Source organism: Syngnathoides biaculeatus, chromosome 19, assembly GCF_019802595.1.
Source record: "Syngnathoides biaculeatus isolate LvHL_M chromosome 19, ASM1980259v1, whole genome shotgun sequence".
NCBI classification, from domain to species: domain Eukaryota; kingdom Metazoa; phylum Chordata; class Actinopteri; order Syngnathiformes; family Syngnathidae; genus Syngnathoides; species Syngnathoides biaculeatus.
Window position 1 is genome coordinate 15991014 of NC_084658.1, and position 20352 is coordinate 16011365.

General features: G+C 47.1%; 1 protein-coding gene across 15 annotated transcripts in view; it reads left to right on the plus strand.

Annotated features, from left to right (window-relative positions):
• Nucleotides 1–20352, plus strand: part of drosha (drosha ribonuclease III) — a 179746-nt gene that overhangs the window by 130020 nt on the left and 29374 nt on the right. For all 15 annotated transcript variants that reach the window (XM_061804976.1, XM_061804975.1, XM_061804974.1 and 12 more), the window contains 2 exons: nucleotides 7422–7492; nucleotides 15964–16008. In XM_061804976.1, the coding sequence (XP_061660960.1) occupies nucleotides 7422–7492; nucleotides 15964–16008 (116 nt within the window). The remainder of the gene's footprint in view (nucleotides 1–7421; nucleotides 7493–15963; nucleotides 16009–20352) is intronic.

A 20352-nucleotide genomic window follows, 5' to 3' on the forward strand; every position in this document is an offset into this window, starting at 1 on the left:
TTCATAAAGAAAAATGGCGCTGTAATCGTGTCAAAGGGAGCATGTGGCGCATCTGCATCGCTGCCCTCTACAGGATGTCTGTGCAACTTCACTGTACTGTACAACTATTCCTTTTCTTTCGACTTCATTCGGCAGCCCGTCGAGGCAACTCGTGATGTTTGCCATGAATTATTAGCGCCTCTTTATTTACAACATATACATTTTTAGAAAAATATCTTCATTTCCTTGCTTGCTCCCTTTCTTCTTTTCTGCAGCCCGTCGAGGCTGATTTAATTCTCCTTTTTTTTTTAAAATAACTTTATTTTTTGCGGCGGCCTCACAGTTCCAAGGTCCCGGGTTCAACCCCGGACCCGCCTGCGTGGAATTTGTATGTTCTCCCCGTGGCTGCGTGGCTTCTCTCCGGGTGGGCACTCCGGTTTCCTCCCACATTCCAAAAATATACAACATTAATCGGACACTAAATTGCCCGAAGGTGTGAGCGTGAGTGCGGGTGTTTGTCTCGATGTGCTCTCCCCGCGACCCTCGTGGGGATAAGCAGCTAGCGAAAATGGATGGATGGATATTAATGTTTTGGTTGAAGGCACTCACTCTCTTCTCATTTTGGTCTTCCTGCTTAATTTCTTTCTGCTGCCCGTCGTGGCAGCGCACCTGTCGGGCCTGAATGAATTTCAGTTTCCCACTTTCAGCGTCTTTTTTTTTTTTTTCGGTTTTGTTCTTCCCCTTCGCTGACCTGTCGCCAGGCGGTGACCTCAACAGTGCGATCGGGGCCAATCTGAATGGAAAATCATCTACATATTGGTAATTTGATTCGTCGAGCCCGCCCCGGCTGCCGGGCACGTACCGTACGTACAGAATTGGAAATGCACCCGGCACTTTCCTCTCTCCTTCCTTTTGAAAGCCGTTACTGGAATATGACGCCCTCATGATGTTCGTAGCGGCCCGGCGGCGCGCGCCTAACGGCTTGGCGTGGTGTTTTTTGACCTTTGTTTTATTTGTTTCTCTGCCGCGGTGACCGCTGAACCTGCGCTGTGTTGCAAGTGGCAGATAATCTGCTGCTTTGCATGGGCGCAGCGGAGAATGCGTCTATCTCCCGAGCCGGCGGCAGGGCAATTCTCTGGCGAAGACAGAGAAGGAGAGAGAAAGGCGGCGAGGCAGGGGAGGAATGGAAAGCAAAGGCATCTGCAATGCAAATGGGTGCCCCGCAACCCTGAATAATTCAAAGTGTTGAATGGAAATCTTGCTTTTCTGATCCTCTGTCATTAACTTGTGCCAGAGTGGGCCATTCTCATTTGGGCTCTTTTGGCCTGCGCACCTCCCGTTCTCCGGCGCCCACTTTACCTCTTTCGTCTGCAGGAGAAAAAAAAAACACACACACACACACACTCGGTCTTCATAGAAACCGTTGCCCTACTGTTTGCCTCTCAGGTCCTCGGCGCCGATAAGCTTCCTTCCGAGTGAAAGGAATTGAGAGAAAGCGGCAGAAGACGGAGAAAAGAGGGCCTCTCTCTGTTTTTATGGCCCTAATTTCCTTGTACAGTTGATCTGTGGATTATATGCTGCCGGCAGCCATTGGGGATACAGATGGTGAACCTTTTGTGAGGGCTCTCTCTAAGCTCTTCCTATTAAAAGAACGGAGAGAAAGGATTATCTCCCGCTCGCTGAATATCAGATTCCTGCACAATGCATCCGGTGTGTTCACTCAGCGAGTGCCGTTTCTTTTGTTAATTGCGGCAATTGTGTAGCTGCGGCGGCTGGTTTTTTTTTTTTTTTTTTTTTTTTGAGGGTGGGGGTGGGGCTTGTTTCTGACTTTTTGAAAAGTGAGATGTTTGATGTCGCAACGGCGCTCGCTCCTTTTGTCGCAGCTCGCTCTGAAAGTTTCTTTAATGTGTTGTTTTCCGCGTCCGTCTGCTGCTTCAGCCCCCACAGAGCTGAGAGGGGAGCTTAATATATTATTTGATGGATTAGAGTCTGAGCGTTTTTGAATAATTCATTCTGGGTTATTAATGTGACTGTCAGCCGCTGGTGTTCCGCACGCCCCTGACTCGCACTTTTTAGTGGTCACGGAAGGCTCTCAGACATTGAGAATTCCGCTCCCAAACCGTCCGGCACGGCCGAACGCCGCGTCTGACAGATGCGGACGTTCGTTAGCGGCGGGCCTTGTTCGGACACATTTCCCCTGGGGGGAAAAAAAAAACCCAAAACCCTACAATGGGGTCTCGCTGACCTCTTGTCAAACATCCACATTGCACGTTGACATGCTCCTCTTTTTGACTCTCGAGTCACACTTGACTGACTGTCTTCCCCGGCCCTGCCCCTTTAATCCAAATGTAACCATGTCAGGCCTGTCGTCCAAGGGCACCCGAAAGAATGAAGTTCAGTTCAAGCCGTTTAATGCCTCAACGGTCGCAGAGATCAAAGACCTCGCGAATATATTATTGGAAACACCAAGTAGCCGTCAGATCGAGCCAAAGTCAAGAGAAAGCTACAGTATACACTACGGTTTTAAGTGAAAATAAATGGCTTCTGGATTTGGCTTTTCCGTAGAGTTACAACAAGGCACTCTAAATCCACCATACTAGCCCGAAGCCCGCAGTCTCCAGGTCAGTTTGTCTTCCACTTTTTGTGCGTGACGCTTGCGCCTTCACGGCCGACATCGAGGCCCTCAAAAGCGGCCACGCCAGCAGACTCCCCATCGGGAAGATATATTTTGGATTTTTGGTGTATTGTTGTTGTAGCCAGGCACTCGCATTGTTCAGTCGACTTTTGGTATTCTCGACACGAGCCATGTAGTCATTTTGGTTTTGTCCACCTCGGGGGTAGGGTAGCCACCAAGGATGACTACCGGTTTGTAGCCGGCCACCGCGTCTTCAACCGCCATTCGGTGGCGCCTACGTAGAACAGTCTCAGTAAGCGAGTTTGAACACTGTGTCGGCGGGGATGTCTTCGTCGATGTCGTGACGGTATTCACGGACACCGTGGCGAAGTAAGCGCGGTTGAGGTGGTTTGTTTGACACCGGATGGGGCGGGTAGCGTAGCAGATGCTGCCGGGCGAGTAGTTGGTTGTGTTGCTTAACCGGTAGGATTAGCCATGGCCAGGCAGCCGGTGGTGACCCCGAGGGCGGCGTTCTGCCGAGTCTGGACTTTCTTCCAGTGCGATGGCTTGAGCTGGAGATTTTGGGTGTGTTGTACTAGCTAGCTAACTAGTTAACTGTGGGGGGGTGACCACTAATGCAAATGAAGGCGTTCCAAGTTCTTACTGTAGATAGTGGAGGAGGGGGTGGGGGCACGCCTGACTCTAAAGCAGCTGTTTTAACCGCACCTCAAAAAAAAAAAAAATCAGGAATACTGAAATGGGAACAGTTAAATGCGATAACTCCATGACGAAGTACTACATACAGTCTTTGCACATTTTCATCATGTAGCTTCAAACATTCCAACCTGACTTTTTAGGGTCTTTCAGATACACACACACGAGACTATTATCCCCGAGTCTTTGTAGTTCATTTTGTCAAGACATTTCTGGTCATTTGTACGATTCCAACTTTATGGGTCAGCAACACTTTTTTTTTTTTTTTTTTTTTTTTTTTTTTGTCACCAGTCCTCAAAGGATGACCCGTAAAGACATGCTTGGATGGTGAGTGGCATGAGTCAATTCTCAAGAGGGCAAGCAGTCCCCCAGACACTCCCAATCCGCAAAAGTAGAAATTCTAGCCTTGGACTTTTCTGTCAGTATGGCGGCCACATATCCTCACACTTTTCGTGTCCACGTATGGTTAACGGAATCCGTGAATCCGTCACATCTTTCCATAATGGACTGATGACAGGGGACGTCACGCGGCCGTAACGCGGTCCAGCTGCGGAAAGACGTGCGGCGGTTTGGCCCGGTCGCGCCGCAGCAGCAAAGGGTTGCCGGCGTCTTAATTGCCAGGGCCTCTTTGCGGCTGCGTGCGGAGGCGGTCAGCCGCAGCTCGGCAGGACTGCCGGGCCGGACGGGAGGGCGCTCGCACGTCTCCGTTTAATGATTGCACCAAGTTGTGCAATTTATTGGATGGCTTTGGGGCACACTCCCCCCCCCCCCCCCCCCCCGCTCCCCCCTTCCTTCCACTGACAGCCTCCTTGTCAGGCCAGCTCCAGCATGAATTAACTGCATATCTTGCTTTCTTCATCCAAAGGCCCTTTGATTGACACCAAAGGTGTTGCTTTGAGATTTTTAATACCTTTTCAAATCCCCCCAGGGGCTCCGCTGGTTTCTCCCCACTTTACCCCCCCCCCCCCCGTTCTCCCAACACACACACCTAAACACACACTGCTCCTTCACAAGAGGAACTTTTAAAAAAATCTAATCAGAGGGGTAAAAAAAGTTTGCGTTTCAATGACTTTGACGCATCCGTTAGGGAGTTTTCCAAATGCGCCGTGTCATCAAATAATGAAGTGAACTGCCTCGCGGACACACCCACATCGACTCCCTCCCCTCCACCCCCAACTACCGCACGCGCACACAAAAGTATTATGAGTGGTAGTTAAGAGCCATCGAGATGCGGTCTCACAGCTGGTCTCCAGAGGCAACATCTGTCACGTAGCGGCATCTCAAGTCCTGCAGAAACCGCAAATCCCATGCGCCGATACTTAGCGGAGAGCGTCCCGGGAAGAGCCCCGGAGAGCCCCTCGCGGTCGACCCCCGGCGACCCTCCGCAGCCGTATTTGCACTTGATTCGCACATCTGAAAGGACTTAAACGGTGATCCGGGCCTCGTGCGGCGTTTATGTTGTGGCCGCACGTTTCTTCTCCAGACACATTATTGGCGGTTGAAAAATGTCGGGGGGGTCGCGGGATGTCGGCTATCAAGTCAACGTTACATGCAAAATCTAAGAGGCACAATACGACGATGCTGAATTTTACACTGGAACTTTTGAATGAAATAACATCTTCACATTATAAAGTAATAAAATGTGATGAAGTGGCTCGCCCCAGAAGCCGGCTGTGAATGAAATATAATGAATCTGTTCCAGATTCAAACATCTATATGTAATGAATCTGTGCCAGTTCCAAAATAACTATTGGCAAAGCGCATTTCATACACAAAGTAACAAACTCAAATGTGTTTTGCACAATTAAAAGCATTTAAATACAAAGAAACAAAAAAGTAAAACTGGGGGGGAAAAAAAATTCTCATTTCATTTCCAGTGTTTAGCAGCCTGCGTTTGACTGGCGACCATTCCGTGCGTCATCCTGCCTCTCGGCCAAACTTAGCTAGCTGGCAACTCCAACTGCCGCAACCCTAATGAGGATGAGCCCTATAGAAAATGTGAGCTCTCAGCATCTAGTCAGTCCACAGTGACTTATGTTTTTCCCAAAACGTTTGGCGCCAGCGCAACCTCAGCCGTCACACCGTTTTCCACTCTCGAGACCTGTTTTCAAAAAATTTGGAATATTTCGACTTCACCTGTTGTCGAAGGACTCTTTTTGCTCCCAAAGTCATCCTTGTAGCTCTTAGCCGAGTGCTCACGCACACAAGTTAGCTGTAGGCTGCTTCTCGCCGAGTGCAAGCGAGTCCTCAGTAGACTTAATCACATTTAAACGACATTTGTTCCACACAAGCAGTTCGGTGGCGGAGGACACAACAGGTTGTGTGCGTGTGTTTGTCATTTGTTTGTATTTCTTGATGGGCTTTTGCTTCGTGGCAGTGCAAATGGCCTGTTTGCCATCTGAAAGCACTTTTCCTTCCCAGATGATGAATCCCCTCATATGTTTTTGATGTCTTCCGTGAAAGCCGCCTCGCGCCTTTCCACCGCCGGCGCGCGCCCGCGCCTCATTTATGCACGTAATAAAAAGGGCTGCATGATTGTATACCCAATTTGCCAGGTGGTTATTACTTTCCAAATTGAATGAGCCGCCCTAAGTGTGATGGTTGCAAGTTGCGCGCCGCTTAAAGGCACCCTGATAGTTGCAGCGAGTTGAGTTAAAAGAACAAAAGATGCGGAGGAGAGCTGACTCGCTGCTAAGGGGGAAAAAAAAAAAAAAAAAAGAGCCAGATGCTGCAAATCATTCTCACAGAGAGAAAGAGAGCGAGAGACACATTTGTGATATTCACCCTGCCAGCAGCGCTGCTACATTCTGCAGCCGTCCTTTTGTCCAATTTATTCTCTCTTCCTCATCTTTCTTGCCGTGTGCTCGGATGTGCACTGTTTGCATAAAAATGTCTTTTTATTTGCGACGCAGATAAACAAAGCTGTATATTATTTTATTTAAGTATTTGCTGTGAGGTTTTTTTTTTTTTTTTCTTAGTAGGGGGGAAAAAAAATCCAAGTCATCTTTTGTGGCGTGGTGTTTTTCTAGCGGTGCCATCCTTTCTTCTTCCTCTTCACTAAAAGCCCAGAGGTCATTTAGCATCCAAAACATAGTAAACAATAAAAACGGTCCCGCTTGTGATGAAGCCGCTTCTCCGTCCATTTTCGAAAGCACTCGTCTCCGTCGGGGTCACGGCTGGGCGTTCACGGTCGCATTCATTCGCGCGGACAATTTAGAGCCTTTCAAGAAGCGCGCTTGCTTTCGAAATGTGGGAGGAAAATGAGGAGGACGTGAGAACTGGCGAGATTAGAGCTCACAACTACGGTGGAGAAAATAAGTATTTGAACACCCTGTTATATTGCAAGTTCTCCCACTTAGAAATCGTGGAGGGGCGAGTAAGTTTTGTGGTCAGATGAGACCAAAATGAAACTTTTTGGTCACAATTCCACGAACCGTGTTTGGAGGAAGTTCCATCCCAAGAACACCGTCCCTTCTGTGAAGCATGGGGGTGGGTAGCATCATGCTCCGGTGGTGATTTTCCTGCACATGGGACAGGACGACTGCACTGTATTAAGAAGAAGATGACCGCGGCCATGTATTGTGAGATTTTGGGGTACAACCTCTTTGCCTCAGTCAGAGCATTGAAGATGGGTCGTGGCCGGGTCTTTCAACAGGACGATGACGCGAAACACACAGCCAGGAAAACCAAGGAGTGGCTCCGTAAGAAGCATATCAAGGTTCTGGTGTGGCCTAGCCAGTCTCCAGACTTAAACCCAATAGAACATCTTTGGAGGGAGCTGTGTTTCTCAGCGACAGCCCAGAAACCCGTCTGATCTAGAGAAGATCTGTGCGGAGGAGTGGGCCAAAATTCCTCCTGCAGTGCGCGCAAACCTGGTGAACAACTACAGGAAACGTTCAGATGATCTCTCTCACAGTGGACATGCGCCTACGATAAATATTTCACACCCCCTCCGTGATTTCTAAGTGGGAGAACTTGCACTGTACGGAGCAGACCTGCTGACCACCAGCGGCCCGTGCAGACCCGCAGTTGATTTGAAAATAATCTTTTTGTGTATGTATTTGTTACGGTGTAGTATTTGAACAGAAAAAAGTCTTCATGGCGTCTGTCGCAGGCGCGGTTTATCTGGAGGGCGGCTTGGACGAGGCCCGGCAGCTCTTTGGACGTCTGCTCTTCAACGGCCAGGTAATATTTGACGCTCGCTGCTTTTCTATTCATCTCGTCAGCCGTGTTTGTTTTTAGCCCCTCCTCATCAAGTGCAAGGAATGTACTCGGGTCCTGGTCAAAGAAGCGTCCTAAACATTGGAGTTTTATTTGCTCGGAAAACTTCACAGGGAGATGAAAGTTGACACATGGTATGATTTGAGAACGCGGCTTCACAGCCGGAACGTCTGCTCTTATTATTTTAAGCAATACATCCAGACATGAAACATGTCTCACATTTGCATATTTATTTTCAACCGACGTGATTCAACTACTGATGCTCTTGGATAAAAAGAACGAATGAAAAAAACAAGGCATCTGTAAAAGGTAGCACTTTGAGATGGAGATTTAATTTACTTGTCTTGCTTTTAGTAGCTTTCAATACTCTTGTCAATAATGCGTTTTAATATGCACAGACGCAGCCACAACATCCAAAGCCTGGAAGCTAATGAGCTCTTGTGAAAAGTTTTGCTTTGACAAAGAAAACGGGGCTCACTTTGGATTGAGACAGTCAGCCGTGCGCTCGCACAAGTCGATCTGACGCAGTGCAAACGCCACAAAAATCAGAAAGTCACGAGCGAGGTTGGCATCGAATTCTTTGCAGAAATGAATCTTTTCAGGGTTGGACCCTTCATCAGGGCACAAGATGATGTGGAGATGAGTTGTTAAGAGGTTCTTGTATTACTGTGGCGTCATACAAAATGTTCTGCCATGCTCTGAAAAAAAAAAAAAAACCCAATAAAAACTGTGGTCAAATGTGGTAGGTCTACAGTACAACCTTGGTTCTCGGCCACAATCCGTTCCAGAAGGCGGTCCGAGAACCGGTTTGTTCGAAAACCGAATCGATATTTCCCACGTCTGCTTACAGAAGGCTGCGTTATAACACAATAACAACGCGCGTCGTGGATCAGCTGGTCGGACGGCGCGCATAATGTTATTTCCGGGTTTTTTCCCGGTGCGTTCGAATTCACAATAACGATATGAGTCGTGTGTTAGCTGGTCGGGCCGTGCGTGCGTTATGTTGTTTCCAGGTTTTTCGGCGTCATGGAAATTCACAAGGAAGCGCGTTGTGGTTCAGCTGGTCGGGCCGCGCGCATCGTTATTTCCGGGTCTTGTCGCAGGCGTTGGAGTACCGATTTTCGTCCAAAAACAGAAGCAAAAAAAAAAAAAAAAAACCTCAATTTTCATTCGAAAACCGATTTTGTTTGAGAACCGAGTATTCACTGTATGACCAGTTTCCCCTTTTGCACAAATTGATACGCTACCTGTTATTTTTATGCCTTATTAACCAATTCAAAGTTGTGATCATAGCTTTAGAACAAATCTAATCACTCTCTTGAACGCTTTTAAGAGTCTGAGAAGTTTTGTAAAATGGGGACTCTTCCCTTACTCTGCAAAAATGTTTGTGTTGTCTTCCCAAGATGAAAAATCTTGAAAAATGTTTTTAGACAATGAGTGAAAATAGCTGAGATATGAGCGATAAAAGCATTTTTGTTGTTGTTGGTCTACCCGAGATAGACATGCCTAATAAATATCACGATGCCGAGGGAGCTGAATGAAAAATAAAAATCAAAAAAATGTCTGCATGCAAAATTTGTTGCAAGAAGCCTTCAAATGCCGACTTAATTGTCCTAAGATAAAAAGATAAGGCAATTTCAAGAGGGTCTTAACCTCACCTTGCCTTGTTCTGGTCTTAATAATAGTTATTATATGAATACCTCTCTGATGGTCTGAATCAAAATTCTACTAACCTTCACGGTATTGGATCTCATTAGATTGTGCCCGCCGCTATAATGTCGTGACTGGTCGGCGCCGATTTATTATGCACATAATCATGGTAATGTTCAACCCGCTCATCGCTGCCGCGTCTGCCCGAGTCAAATGAAATGTCATATTGTCTCATAAGCAAATACCTTTTGATTTATTTATCCACACTTCCTTGGGCTTGTTTGCCAAACTAAAACATCAAGATGGGGAAGAGGAAGGAGGAGTCCGAAGTGAAATATAGATGAAGCGCAGGAAGAACATTGCAGTCTGGCGGCGTTGCGGCAAGACACCTGCTGTCGTTCAAGTGTGTGCGCGGGCGCATTTGTGTGCGTGCGCGTGTGTGTGGTCGCCAGCCATGAATAATTGATGAATTCTTTAGTATTTGCATTTATCTTGGCCGTGAATGTTACGAGTCAATTAAAAGACCAGCAGCAGGTTTCACACGCAGACGCGACCCGGTCCAGCCGAGTCTTTTGATCCGGACCTGAGACGTTTGACGGAGCACATCGAAAAAAAAAAAAAAAAAAAAGTTTAAAGACTAAATATTTGAATGTATCGCAGCGCAAAACTACGGGGGGAAAATGACGATGAATTATGGATGACTTCCTCCCAAAAAAGGAGAGTAGCTGGAGATCGCACCAAGGATTAAAAAGTGCTCTTCTTAATTCAACCGAAATGTTTCAATTTACCAGTTCGACCCCCCGTCTTCATTATTTTCTTCTGGCTCCGGTTTTTCATCCGCGCGTATCAAATTTTAAACGTAAAAGTGTTTGAACTCGATAAGTTTCCCGATACTTTTCTTCAGTGCGGACGTATTCAATCTGTGCTCATGTAAGATTTAATTGTTGGGCTTTCCTTGACTCCTTGACAAAGGTAATCCTTTTTAAATATGATCTCGCTTAATATGATGGGGGATTAGCCTGGGATTTATGAAAAATAAGCATTTAAAGTCGTTTCATCAGACGGAAAAATGTTTTTGACCTACTTTATAGAGGGCATCAGGATTTTTTTTCACAAAAACGTGGGTATTTGAAAAGGTACCAGGCGGAACTCCACTTTTTTTTTTTTTTTTGCAGATTTATAGTCTAATTGTATATATTGTCAATAACTAATAATATACTATCAGATGAAGATCTTGCAGAATTGGTGCATCAGGGCCCGCATTCATTTGCTTAACTTTTTAACAGAACCAAGCAAAATGTATTGCCGTAATCGTCCATTTTCATCTTTCACTCAGTAAGCCTGTGCAAGTATCAAGTATCTACATTAGCGATATAGAAAATATAAAAAAAAAAAAACCACTGATATATATATATATATATATATATATATATATAATGAGAATATAATTTAAATAAAATATATTTAATTATAGATATTTACTGATACATTAGTGTATAGACAAAGTTTAAAAATGCAAAGATATTAGGCTATTTTCATGTTTTAAATGAGCTACATAAAAAGTTTGCACTTGATGACATAAGCAAAGATAATTGCAGACCGTCCAGTGGAAAAGAGTTGAGGTTACTCTCGTTTAAGTCGGGGGGGGGCAATCCAGGCCCACTCAATCGTATGTAACGTTTAAGATTTCGATTTATATACTGTTCCATGTTGTCGATGCCTGGGATTTACGCTTGTGTTGTGTAGTAAACAAAAAAAAAAAAAAAAAAACAGTTTGGGGGAGGCTGGTCAGCGAGTAACGGCATACGTAAATCCAACCTTTGAAGTCCACCAGAAAAACAAAAAAGTTGTGCGAATGCCGTACAAGTTTAGAAAGTTTTGCGTCCGCAGTGACTGTGGATTGAAATAGCTTGACTTGCACAAACCCCCCCACGCTGAATCCTCCCGACGGCCGCCCTGCCGCACAAAGCTTACGAGGAGCGGACAGATGGACGCGGCGAGCAGGCAGGCAGGCAGGCGCGGCGGGTTCGGGTCGGGGTGGGTGGGGTGGTTTGAGGGGGCTACTTGGTTAATGCTGCGGGCTGCGTACAAGATGCCTTTCTGTGCTCTGCATCCAAGCGGGCTTCATTACCAAACTAATGAGATGCGAGAGAGTGTACATCTCCCCCATTAGAGACTGAAATGTCTTCTATTTGTCAGTCAGGGGGTGCGTTCGCACCTGGCTGAGTGGTCCCATGCCCTCCTCGTTTGTCTCTAACAACACCGATTCACACATGGATTGCCCCCCCCCCCCCACCATAGCATTCTTCCTTTTATTATTCTTGCAACAACAACAACAGGATGCGGGATGTTGTCTCCCCTCTCTTCCCTTTCTCTTATTAACGCAGGGGAATATGGTTACCCTCGCAGATGGGTTTTTTTTTTTTTTTTTTTTTTGCACTTCTCCTCTCCTGACGCGTCGAAACAAAAAGTTAAAAAGTGCGTGATTTAGAGCCCCCCCCCCCCCCCCAAGTTAACACTTTTTACCCTTTCACTCGCTTTCTTGAATTCCCTAATTTGAGTCGGAGTTGAGGCGTTTATCAAATGCTAACAGGTATTAAACATGGGATTTAAAAAAAAAAAAGACAAAAAAGTACTTCAACCCTGAATATTTATGACCCGTTTCGTAGAAAGTAACTTCGCCAAACTCGTTTGAATTAAAGTTGAGACATATCCATCTAGCTAGCTACCTTAGATGACACGCTCAGATTTACACTCGCAACAGGGCTGCAGTCACAAAAAAAAAAATAAAAGGATGCGGACCTCGGGGGAGGGGGGGGGGGTCACGGAAACCCCAATCTGAGAACCCGCAACTGCCCCAGCTGGCATCAATGATTGCATCCATTATTGTTGCTCCTCCAGCACGGCATCACCTTTTGTTTCCAAACAAACCGGGAGCGAGTTTAGCGCGACGCGGCGGAAAGGCAATATGCTAATTGGCTAATGACGGCGCAGTGGAGGTTATTAAAGCCTCATTGGGGAGAATGACAGCCTGGCAAGGAGGGGGGAGGGCGCGGGGGACGGGGGACGGGGGGGGGTTTCTCTGTCGCTCCAGTCCAACCTGGACGCTGCAGTAATATTGCAGAGGAGATGGTAAAGCCACCGTGCCGTCCTCGGGGGAATTCCCTGTGTGGAGGAGCAATCATCCTGATGAATTCACTTTGTGCCCATTGGCCAATCTTCATACTTTCATTAACTCTCTCTCTCTCTCTTTCTTCTCTCTCTCAACACACACAACAGCACATGTACACAAAAAGTTTTCTTTGGCAACTCCGACGGTCTTAAATGTCGCGTCCCGACAGTCCCCCTTCAGGGATGTTCCCTGCCACACCAATGTGACTTAAAGCCATCTTTAGGGAGCATTTATACGGCAACCACCTGGTGGGAAAACGTTTGGTCGCGGTTCAAATTATGGCTCCGGCCTTCCCGCGGGGAGTCAGGCACGTTCCCCGCGAACGCATTAGCCGTTGTCCCGGTACATTCCCCGTTTCCCGCCCGGACGGCGACACGCTTGGTCGTTACCGACCGCAGACCTGTTTCGGGACCCGGGGGTGGCTTTTATGTGCTTATCGATCAGCCGGGCTATCTCGTGTTATCGATCGCTGTGCCGCGCGACTGCATTTGACGGATTGATTGGCGGCCTGCGGCTAGAGACTAATTTGGCGGCGAGCGTCGGACCTTGTCAGAGAGGAGCACCGTTCTGTCCCCATCACGGATAGCCTCGGGTCCCGCGAGAGCGTGTGGAGAAAGTCCAGCGTTGCCTGTTCACGCTCTGCTTCGCATCCTTGCGTGCCGGCTGGAATCTTTGGTGGGTTTGAGCTTCTTTTTCATTCGGCTTGCCCAGTCTAACTTCATCTGTCAGGAAGGGGCTCGGCGCGGATCCCTGATGCAGTCCCACCTCCACCTTAAATTCTTCTGCCACACCTACGGCATATCTCAGCGCCGTTCTGCTGGCGTCATACACGTCCCGTACTATTCTATATAACCTATTTCTCCGCCACACCAGACTTGCGCATGCAGTACCACAGTTCCTCTCTTGGTGCTCTGTCATAGGGTTTCTCCAGGTCTACAAAGACGCAATGTAGCTCCTTCTGACCTTCTCTGTACTTTTCCACGGGCATCCTCAAGGCAAATAATGCATCTGTGTTAATCTTTCTAGGCATGAAATCATACTTTTGCTCGCAGATGCTTACTTCTGTCTTGAGTCGAGCCTCTTTGAGGCCCACCTTGACATGTAGTCCGTCCAGGTGGCTTCATTTTAGGCTGTAATTCCAGCTCCGATTTAAAAATGCTCTTGAAACTCGCACAACACTCGTTTCTCCCATTTCTCCGGAGTGCGTCTGGCGGCCGCAGATCATTTGTGCACCCGGTAATTACAGCAGTCACGAGCAAAAGAAAAAAAGAAAAGATGTTATTCTAAAATCCCCGGTCCACGCCGGCTTTGTCATTGTGTGCCTGGTCTCAGCGAACGGCTGTAATTGAAACATAAGATGTTGGGGTCCGCGCTACCACTTCATTAGGCACGCCTACGCAATCACATTCCCGGCCGGCTCTTTTCGGTAAGTGCTAATGCTAAGTCGACTGGCTCACATGACAACACGGCACAATGCAAAATAAAGCCCTTGTGCCTTTTGGAAAGGCGGGAATGCGTCGTAATTACGGCATTCGTTATATACCATGTTGGCTATTGTGCAGCATATTGGAAACTATTTATGATATTGTCATTATTTTGCATCTAAAGAGATGATTATAGGTGAAAAGATGCTTTCTTCCCGTCCTTTTAATGGCTCGAAAATACATAAAAAATACACTACACACATCTTGAAACAACACGGGCTCGAACTAAAAAGTTGGACTATAGCGAAACAAATTATTGATGGACGCATTTGTACAATGTTTACAAACAGGCGGCTTTTGCACTAATGTGTAATAACTAATGTATGAGATGGTCGACATGTGGGGAACGGCTCTTTGTGATGCCGTGCATTCCTTCACTCACTGGCTTGGAGACATGAAAGATTTGATTGATTTCAAGCAGAACGATCTGCCAGTGGGACACAAACTTGTGACTTTGGCAAGATTTCTCCAAATGGAAACCTTGCTGGCCTTAACAAAAACACTTTCGGTTACAGTCATAAAATTGTGGTGTTTTGTTACGTTGCCAATTTGACGAACTCTAAATCTAGTTCTAAAATCTTAAATGCGTGATTAGGATTTTCGGGGGGGGGGGGGGACGCTTAAAGCAACCTGGCTGTTAAGAGGAAGAAAAAAAGAAAAGCACAACCATTGCCATGATTTGAGATATAATCATCTTTAGCCTTGAGTGTTTGCAACGTGGCCAAGAGAGCGTTTGCAGCTTGTGGGTGGATTACATGTGCCCGCTACAGTGATCTTGCTACGCGTTAGCTAGCTCGTTGATATTTCACTGGCTCCTGAAGGCCAGAAATGAAGCGATGTCGGATTCTTCTTCTTCCTCCTCCTCCTCCCCCCAAGCTGACCAGCAACAATTCCTCCGACGTATAGCTCCAACCATTCTTTTGAATGGCGTTGTCCTTGGCAACAACCAGAGAACAACCCCGCCCCCACCCGCCACTGTCGGAAGCTCACCTCTCCCGTGCGGATGGCGTACATGTTGCCCGTTGCCAAAGTCAAACAGAGTTCAGCACCGTTAGCACGTTCCCTGGGGAGGGTACGCCTCAAAACCAGAACCTGCTGGTACGCCTCAACTTCTGCCATGTTTTCAGCGGATCTCCCATCTCGCTCGCTCCCATTGTTGGTCCGCCCCCAACCGTGTTTGAAAATGAGTTGCCGAATGCTGTGGCGCCATTTCGTCTTCAATCGTGCTCGCGCAGCCATTGAGTGTGCACGATTTCACCAGTGAGCGCTTGTCGGACTCGGGAATCCGGGATGTTCCCGACATTGATGCTCACTTCACCGGCTTTCGTACACTTTAAACCATCAGAACACACACGCATTTCCTTTCAGGGGATTTTCATGACAACTGTTTTTTTTTTTTTTTTTTTTCCCCACATATTTATCACACGCAAATGTTTTGGATCATCAGGGCAATTTTAATGTCTCCCGAAAACGACAAACAAATGAAATTTCTAATCGATAACTTTCAATGCTTTGGCCTTATGTAAAAAAGCAGTTGTCACTTCCCCTTGTTGTATCGCAAGTTAACGCTAATTAACTGCCTTTTTCAATTCCGTTGGACTGGCCCCACGTAGGCCTGATGACTGCCAGATTTGTGAATGACTGTCAAAAATCTAGGAAAACATTTAATCGTACCTGTCAGACAGCGTGAAGTCGGCTACAAAAGGGGAAAGCACAGCACCACAATTCAAATTCTAGGATACACGATAAAGAAAGGACTTTCCATCCATCTGGAAAAGATTACAGAGCAATTTCCAAAACTTTGGGACTCAAGCGAACGACGGTCAGAGCCAGTGCATGTGGCCTATGATTGGCTGGCCACCATTCCAGGGTTTACCCACCCTCCCTTTTCCCCAAAGTCACCTGGACCTGTGACCCTTATGACTACAAATGCTATAGGAAATGGATAGATAAATGGAATTAATACTTTCTGTAGCTTCCATTGGGATGAACGAAGTTCTGTTCCCGATAAGAAACTAAAGCATGATTTGTTGGTTGTACCCTGACTTCTTTTACCTTGGAAGCATGCGACTGCCTCCAGGTTGATCTAATTCGACTTTCCAGCTGATGATGTTTTCTTTTCCTTGCAGGACTTGCAGGATGTTTGGCTCCACTACCCTCCGCACCCTCTGCAGGTTGGTCACCCTCTGATTGATTTTCTTTCCTCAAAGCTACTCTGCTCGCAAAAAACGGTTCTGAGGTTCTGCCCGACCCACAGCTGACATCTGGTCCTCTATGGCGTCGTCACTGTCAATGTCATCAATCCCATCCATCCTCGCCTTTGCATCATCTGCCCAGAAACGCCGCACACGTCACTGCTGTTTGTTTTGAAATTAGAATTGGTGAGAGCAGATCAAAGATGCGGTAACAGGATTACAGTCCTGGATCACACGGACCCCACAGGGACCGTCGGGCTTCCTGCTCTCTGATGTGCTCGTGAGGAGCGGGTGTTTCTTTGTGTCTCTGCTGAGGCTCGTCTTTACGCGGCGTCTTCTACCCTTCATCTACCCGCGTGCCTTTTTGCATATCCATGTTTGGCCCAAAATAACAGGGGCGAGCGTGTTTGTTTTCATCCCCAAACGCGGCACTTATTTTCGTTGCTGGAGCCGCTCGGCGGCACGTGTTTCTCCCGAGGTGCGGCTTCTGTGGTCAGGGTGGAGCTCCCTGGTCAACCCGGCGCCCGCCCTGTGGTGCGACCAGAACCTTGAGCCTCCGGAGCGCAAACCTCGTCGGTTTCCTCTGGGCGGTCGGCGTCGACGCCTGATAAATCGCGGCAAGCCTTTGGTGGCGTGATACTCTCGGAACCTTACAATCGGGGGAAAACCGGCATTCCTTCGGTACCTTTGCGAAGAAGGTTCTGCTTTACTAGCACGGATTTGTTTGCTTGGCTGCAGATTCTCAACATGAGTGCATCCAGGCTCATCATCTCGGATTCATTTGCCATCTGCGTATGATAAGTTACCCTGCAATCGGTTTGCAATATGGCCACATTTTTTTTTTTTTTTCAATAGGCTATTCTTCCAATGACATTTCCATTTCCATTAGCCATAGAAAATAAGGAACATTTATCAAATATCCTCAAATTTAATGTAGACGTTGAAGCAGGTTAAGATGGTTTTTTGATCCATTGATTTACATAATGACAGCCATTTACAACTATCTGATGGATGTAGTGAACAGAATGCACATAAGTGTAGGTGTGCATAAAGTATGTACACACAAAGTGGAACCTTAATCAATGGAACTGACTAACGGGAGGGGTGGTCATCCGATATAACTGATTATCCATTGTTTTGTTTTGTTTTTGCGCCCATATTACTGTACAGTACAGAGTTAGTTTTTTTTTTCCCATGGCCTAAGACGATCAGTAAATTACAAAGTTACTGTAAATATATATGTATATAAAACCCTTAAATCTTTTAAAGTTTTACGTTTCATCCAAACTTACGCTAGTGCGCTTTTGTCCTGGTGACACAGCTGACGTGAAGTACTCATCGTGGGCGAGGAGCTTTCATGACCGACTTTTTGCACTTCCTAGTTCCATATTTATTGCCGAAGGTGAATGGCTTGTTACTGTGCCCAAAATCGCACGTTGCAGACTCCAGAGACCTGTACGCTCGGTCTCTTTTTTTTTTTTTTTTTTTTTTGCACTGCGAGTCTCTAGTATGTCCAATGGACAATAGATGTACCCATCATGATGACATTCAACATGGCCTCCTCGTAGGCACTGGGTTTGCACGTCTTTTGGAATTCTGTGAGTCGGAAATACGTCAGTCTGCCAGTAAACCACAACGGTTTAAAGCGACCAATGGAAAATTTGTGGACAAATCGTTCCGTCCCGACGGTCGCTTTTATCCGATATCAGTCATATCGGGGTTCTTTTAATGAGGTTCCACTGTGTATATTTGTGTCTGCGTACACACAACAAATACTCGTAGAATGTTTGACCTTCATTTTCCACTTTTGTGTTCAGACTCATCAGACCAGCTTGTACTGTGTTGCGCGCTTGGAAAAATGCGGTTACGTTTTGTTCCCTTAGATCAAATTTAGCACTTTAGACCCTCCTGGCTCGTCTTGTTGTTGAAACGAATTGATGATGCATGGAATAATTGATGAAGGCCTCTCAGTACCGGGTGTTGAGCGCGTCCGCACCTGTTGTGCGCAGGAAGCAGGCGTCACCCTCCCACGCCTGCCGTCGAGAATAGAGCGAGAGGTGCGCCAGTCCCGGCCTTAATGAGCTTTGAGTGCGCAGCCGTGGCAGCTCACCGCGGCGTGTTTAATTACGCCGGCGCCCGTCAATGGCGTACACGCATACATTAGCCTAGCCTAGCGACGTGCCCTCGCGAGCGCGGCGGAACACGGTAACGCTGGGCGCGTTCGCTCGCACCATCACCCGCGGCGCTCCGGGATAATTAACCCCCGCGCCGCGTACCTGCGCCGGCTTTCAAAACGTCTCCTTTGCTTTGGCCGGCGCCAGCGCAGCGTTGAGCGTTTTGGACCGTGAACGCGGGGCAAAAATCTTACCGCCGTCTTTCATTTTCATCAAGTTGTTTTGACGTTTTCTCTCAGAAAAAGGAGACAGTGAAGGGTTTTGTTTTCCACTTTTTGTAACAGTTCTCCAGATCTCAACACGGTCCCAAAAATGTTACCTTTTTTGTCTTCGGTGTTGATCAAGTGCGTGTCACTGTCAATCACCAGACCGAACCGTGGGCCAGAAATAGAAAGTTCTTCCTTCAAAGATCCAGCGGCACTCAAAAAGACAGAGTCGGCTTCCTGCAATGACGTGTTGTGTGCTTGGAAGTGCAAACCAGACCTCCGCACGGGTCGCAAAACTGCAAACCGTTTAATTCTCCTCATTTTCCTCTTTAGTCGTGTAGGCGGAAATGTTTGCGACTGCGAAAACAAATCCAGAAGACATTTTGGCCACCTGTGACTCAACATGGGCAAAAAAAAAAAAAAAAAAAAACGGTAGCTGTTTTCTTCACTTTTGATCAACTTATTACATCTTTTTTTTTTTTTTTTCTTCCCCAAAACATGTTTTTCGCTTCAGGCTACACAGACGTGCGTCGGATTTGTTGGACCGCGCGAGGCTCACATTCTGCCTGCATTCCGGGCTGAGCTGAAAGTAAGGCTTTGAAGCCGTTTCAGAAGTGTCTTTTTTTTTTTTTTCTCATTTTTTCATAACTGCTGTTCGACCCCCACCCATCCCTACCTCGCCCACCCTTTTTGAAGCCTCGTCGCTGACCATCACCCCGAAGGATGGCTCGCTCCCAGGGGCGCCGAACCCTTCAGATGTCGTCAGTTGTGATGCATGACATTTAAACGCCTTCCGTTAATTAACGGACGGGGGGCAGGAGCGAAATGCTTCTTCTGACATGTCGGAAGACGGAGTCGTGACATCATTACCGGCAGCGTTCCAATTAAAAATACGCCGTTTAAAAAATACACGCTCGGTCTCATGGCGAAGGAGGCACAGAGTCGTTTCGCCGCAATTTCCACCTGAGAACACAAAAGACGGAGCCCGAGGACGGGGAAGGCGCCGGTCCGCGTTTCCTCGTTGATTTGGCGCGCCGCTTTACACCTAGCGGCTAATGAAGCGAGCCAACAAGGTCGCGGGAATGTGCCACATTTCCTCGCAAAAGGATGTCCGGGTCGAGCTCGCAGTTGTAGCATGCCGAGACCAATTAGATGTTTCTCGCAGCCTAACTAATGTGCCCATAAGGACGAGATCTTGATTAAACAAACACGCATATAGATATTTTCTTCGCATAGGACGAGCTTTTCGTTGCCTTTGCCGGACCCGGCGGGCCCCCCCCCCCCGGGCTGACGTTGAAGAACAATCTTCAGTAGCCGACGGGACTCATATCAAGGCTCTCATCTCCTTGCTTAAGTGTAACTGAGGCAACGCCAATATTAATGGAGTGTTTGGAGTCGCTCGCTCCGGCGAGAGGGAAAAAGGGAACTGTTTGACTTCGCACTTAATGAGTACCACGTTCCATCTGCCGCCGATCTTTTGAGTTTGTTTTGAGGCGGCGGGAAAAACACACTCTAAGCGGCACATGTTTGATTTAAGGACACTCGCAGAGGGGATTACTGTACTGAGAAAGTTGCCGTGTGTGCACGCGCGCTAGGAGGGAGTCTACTAGTGGCGTCGCTACGTGTGACTAGATGCGAATCTGGTCCATTTGAGTACTTTTGTCCCTATTGAAAAAACTGCGCAACAGGATCCGTGATTTGATGGCAAGGATAAATCCAGTTACAAGTATCGTCACCATTGCAGTATTACTGTTATTGATACAAACAAAATAAAAACCGTGCAGATTTGTTCATGTTTTTGAGCAGAGAAGTGTACAAATCTCAGGGGTGATGCGCCCGAGCCAGCCGTATTCCACCTTCTTGTTTTTCTGCCGCTTCTGGGTGACGCTTTTGATGGATGTCCACTTTTAACGAGAGTAACTGTCATGTTAAATTATTTGTGT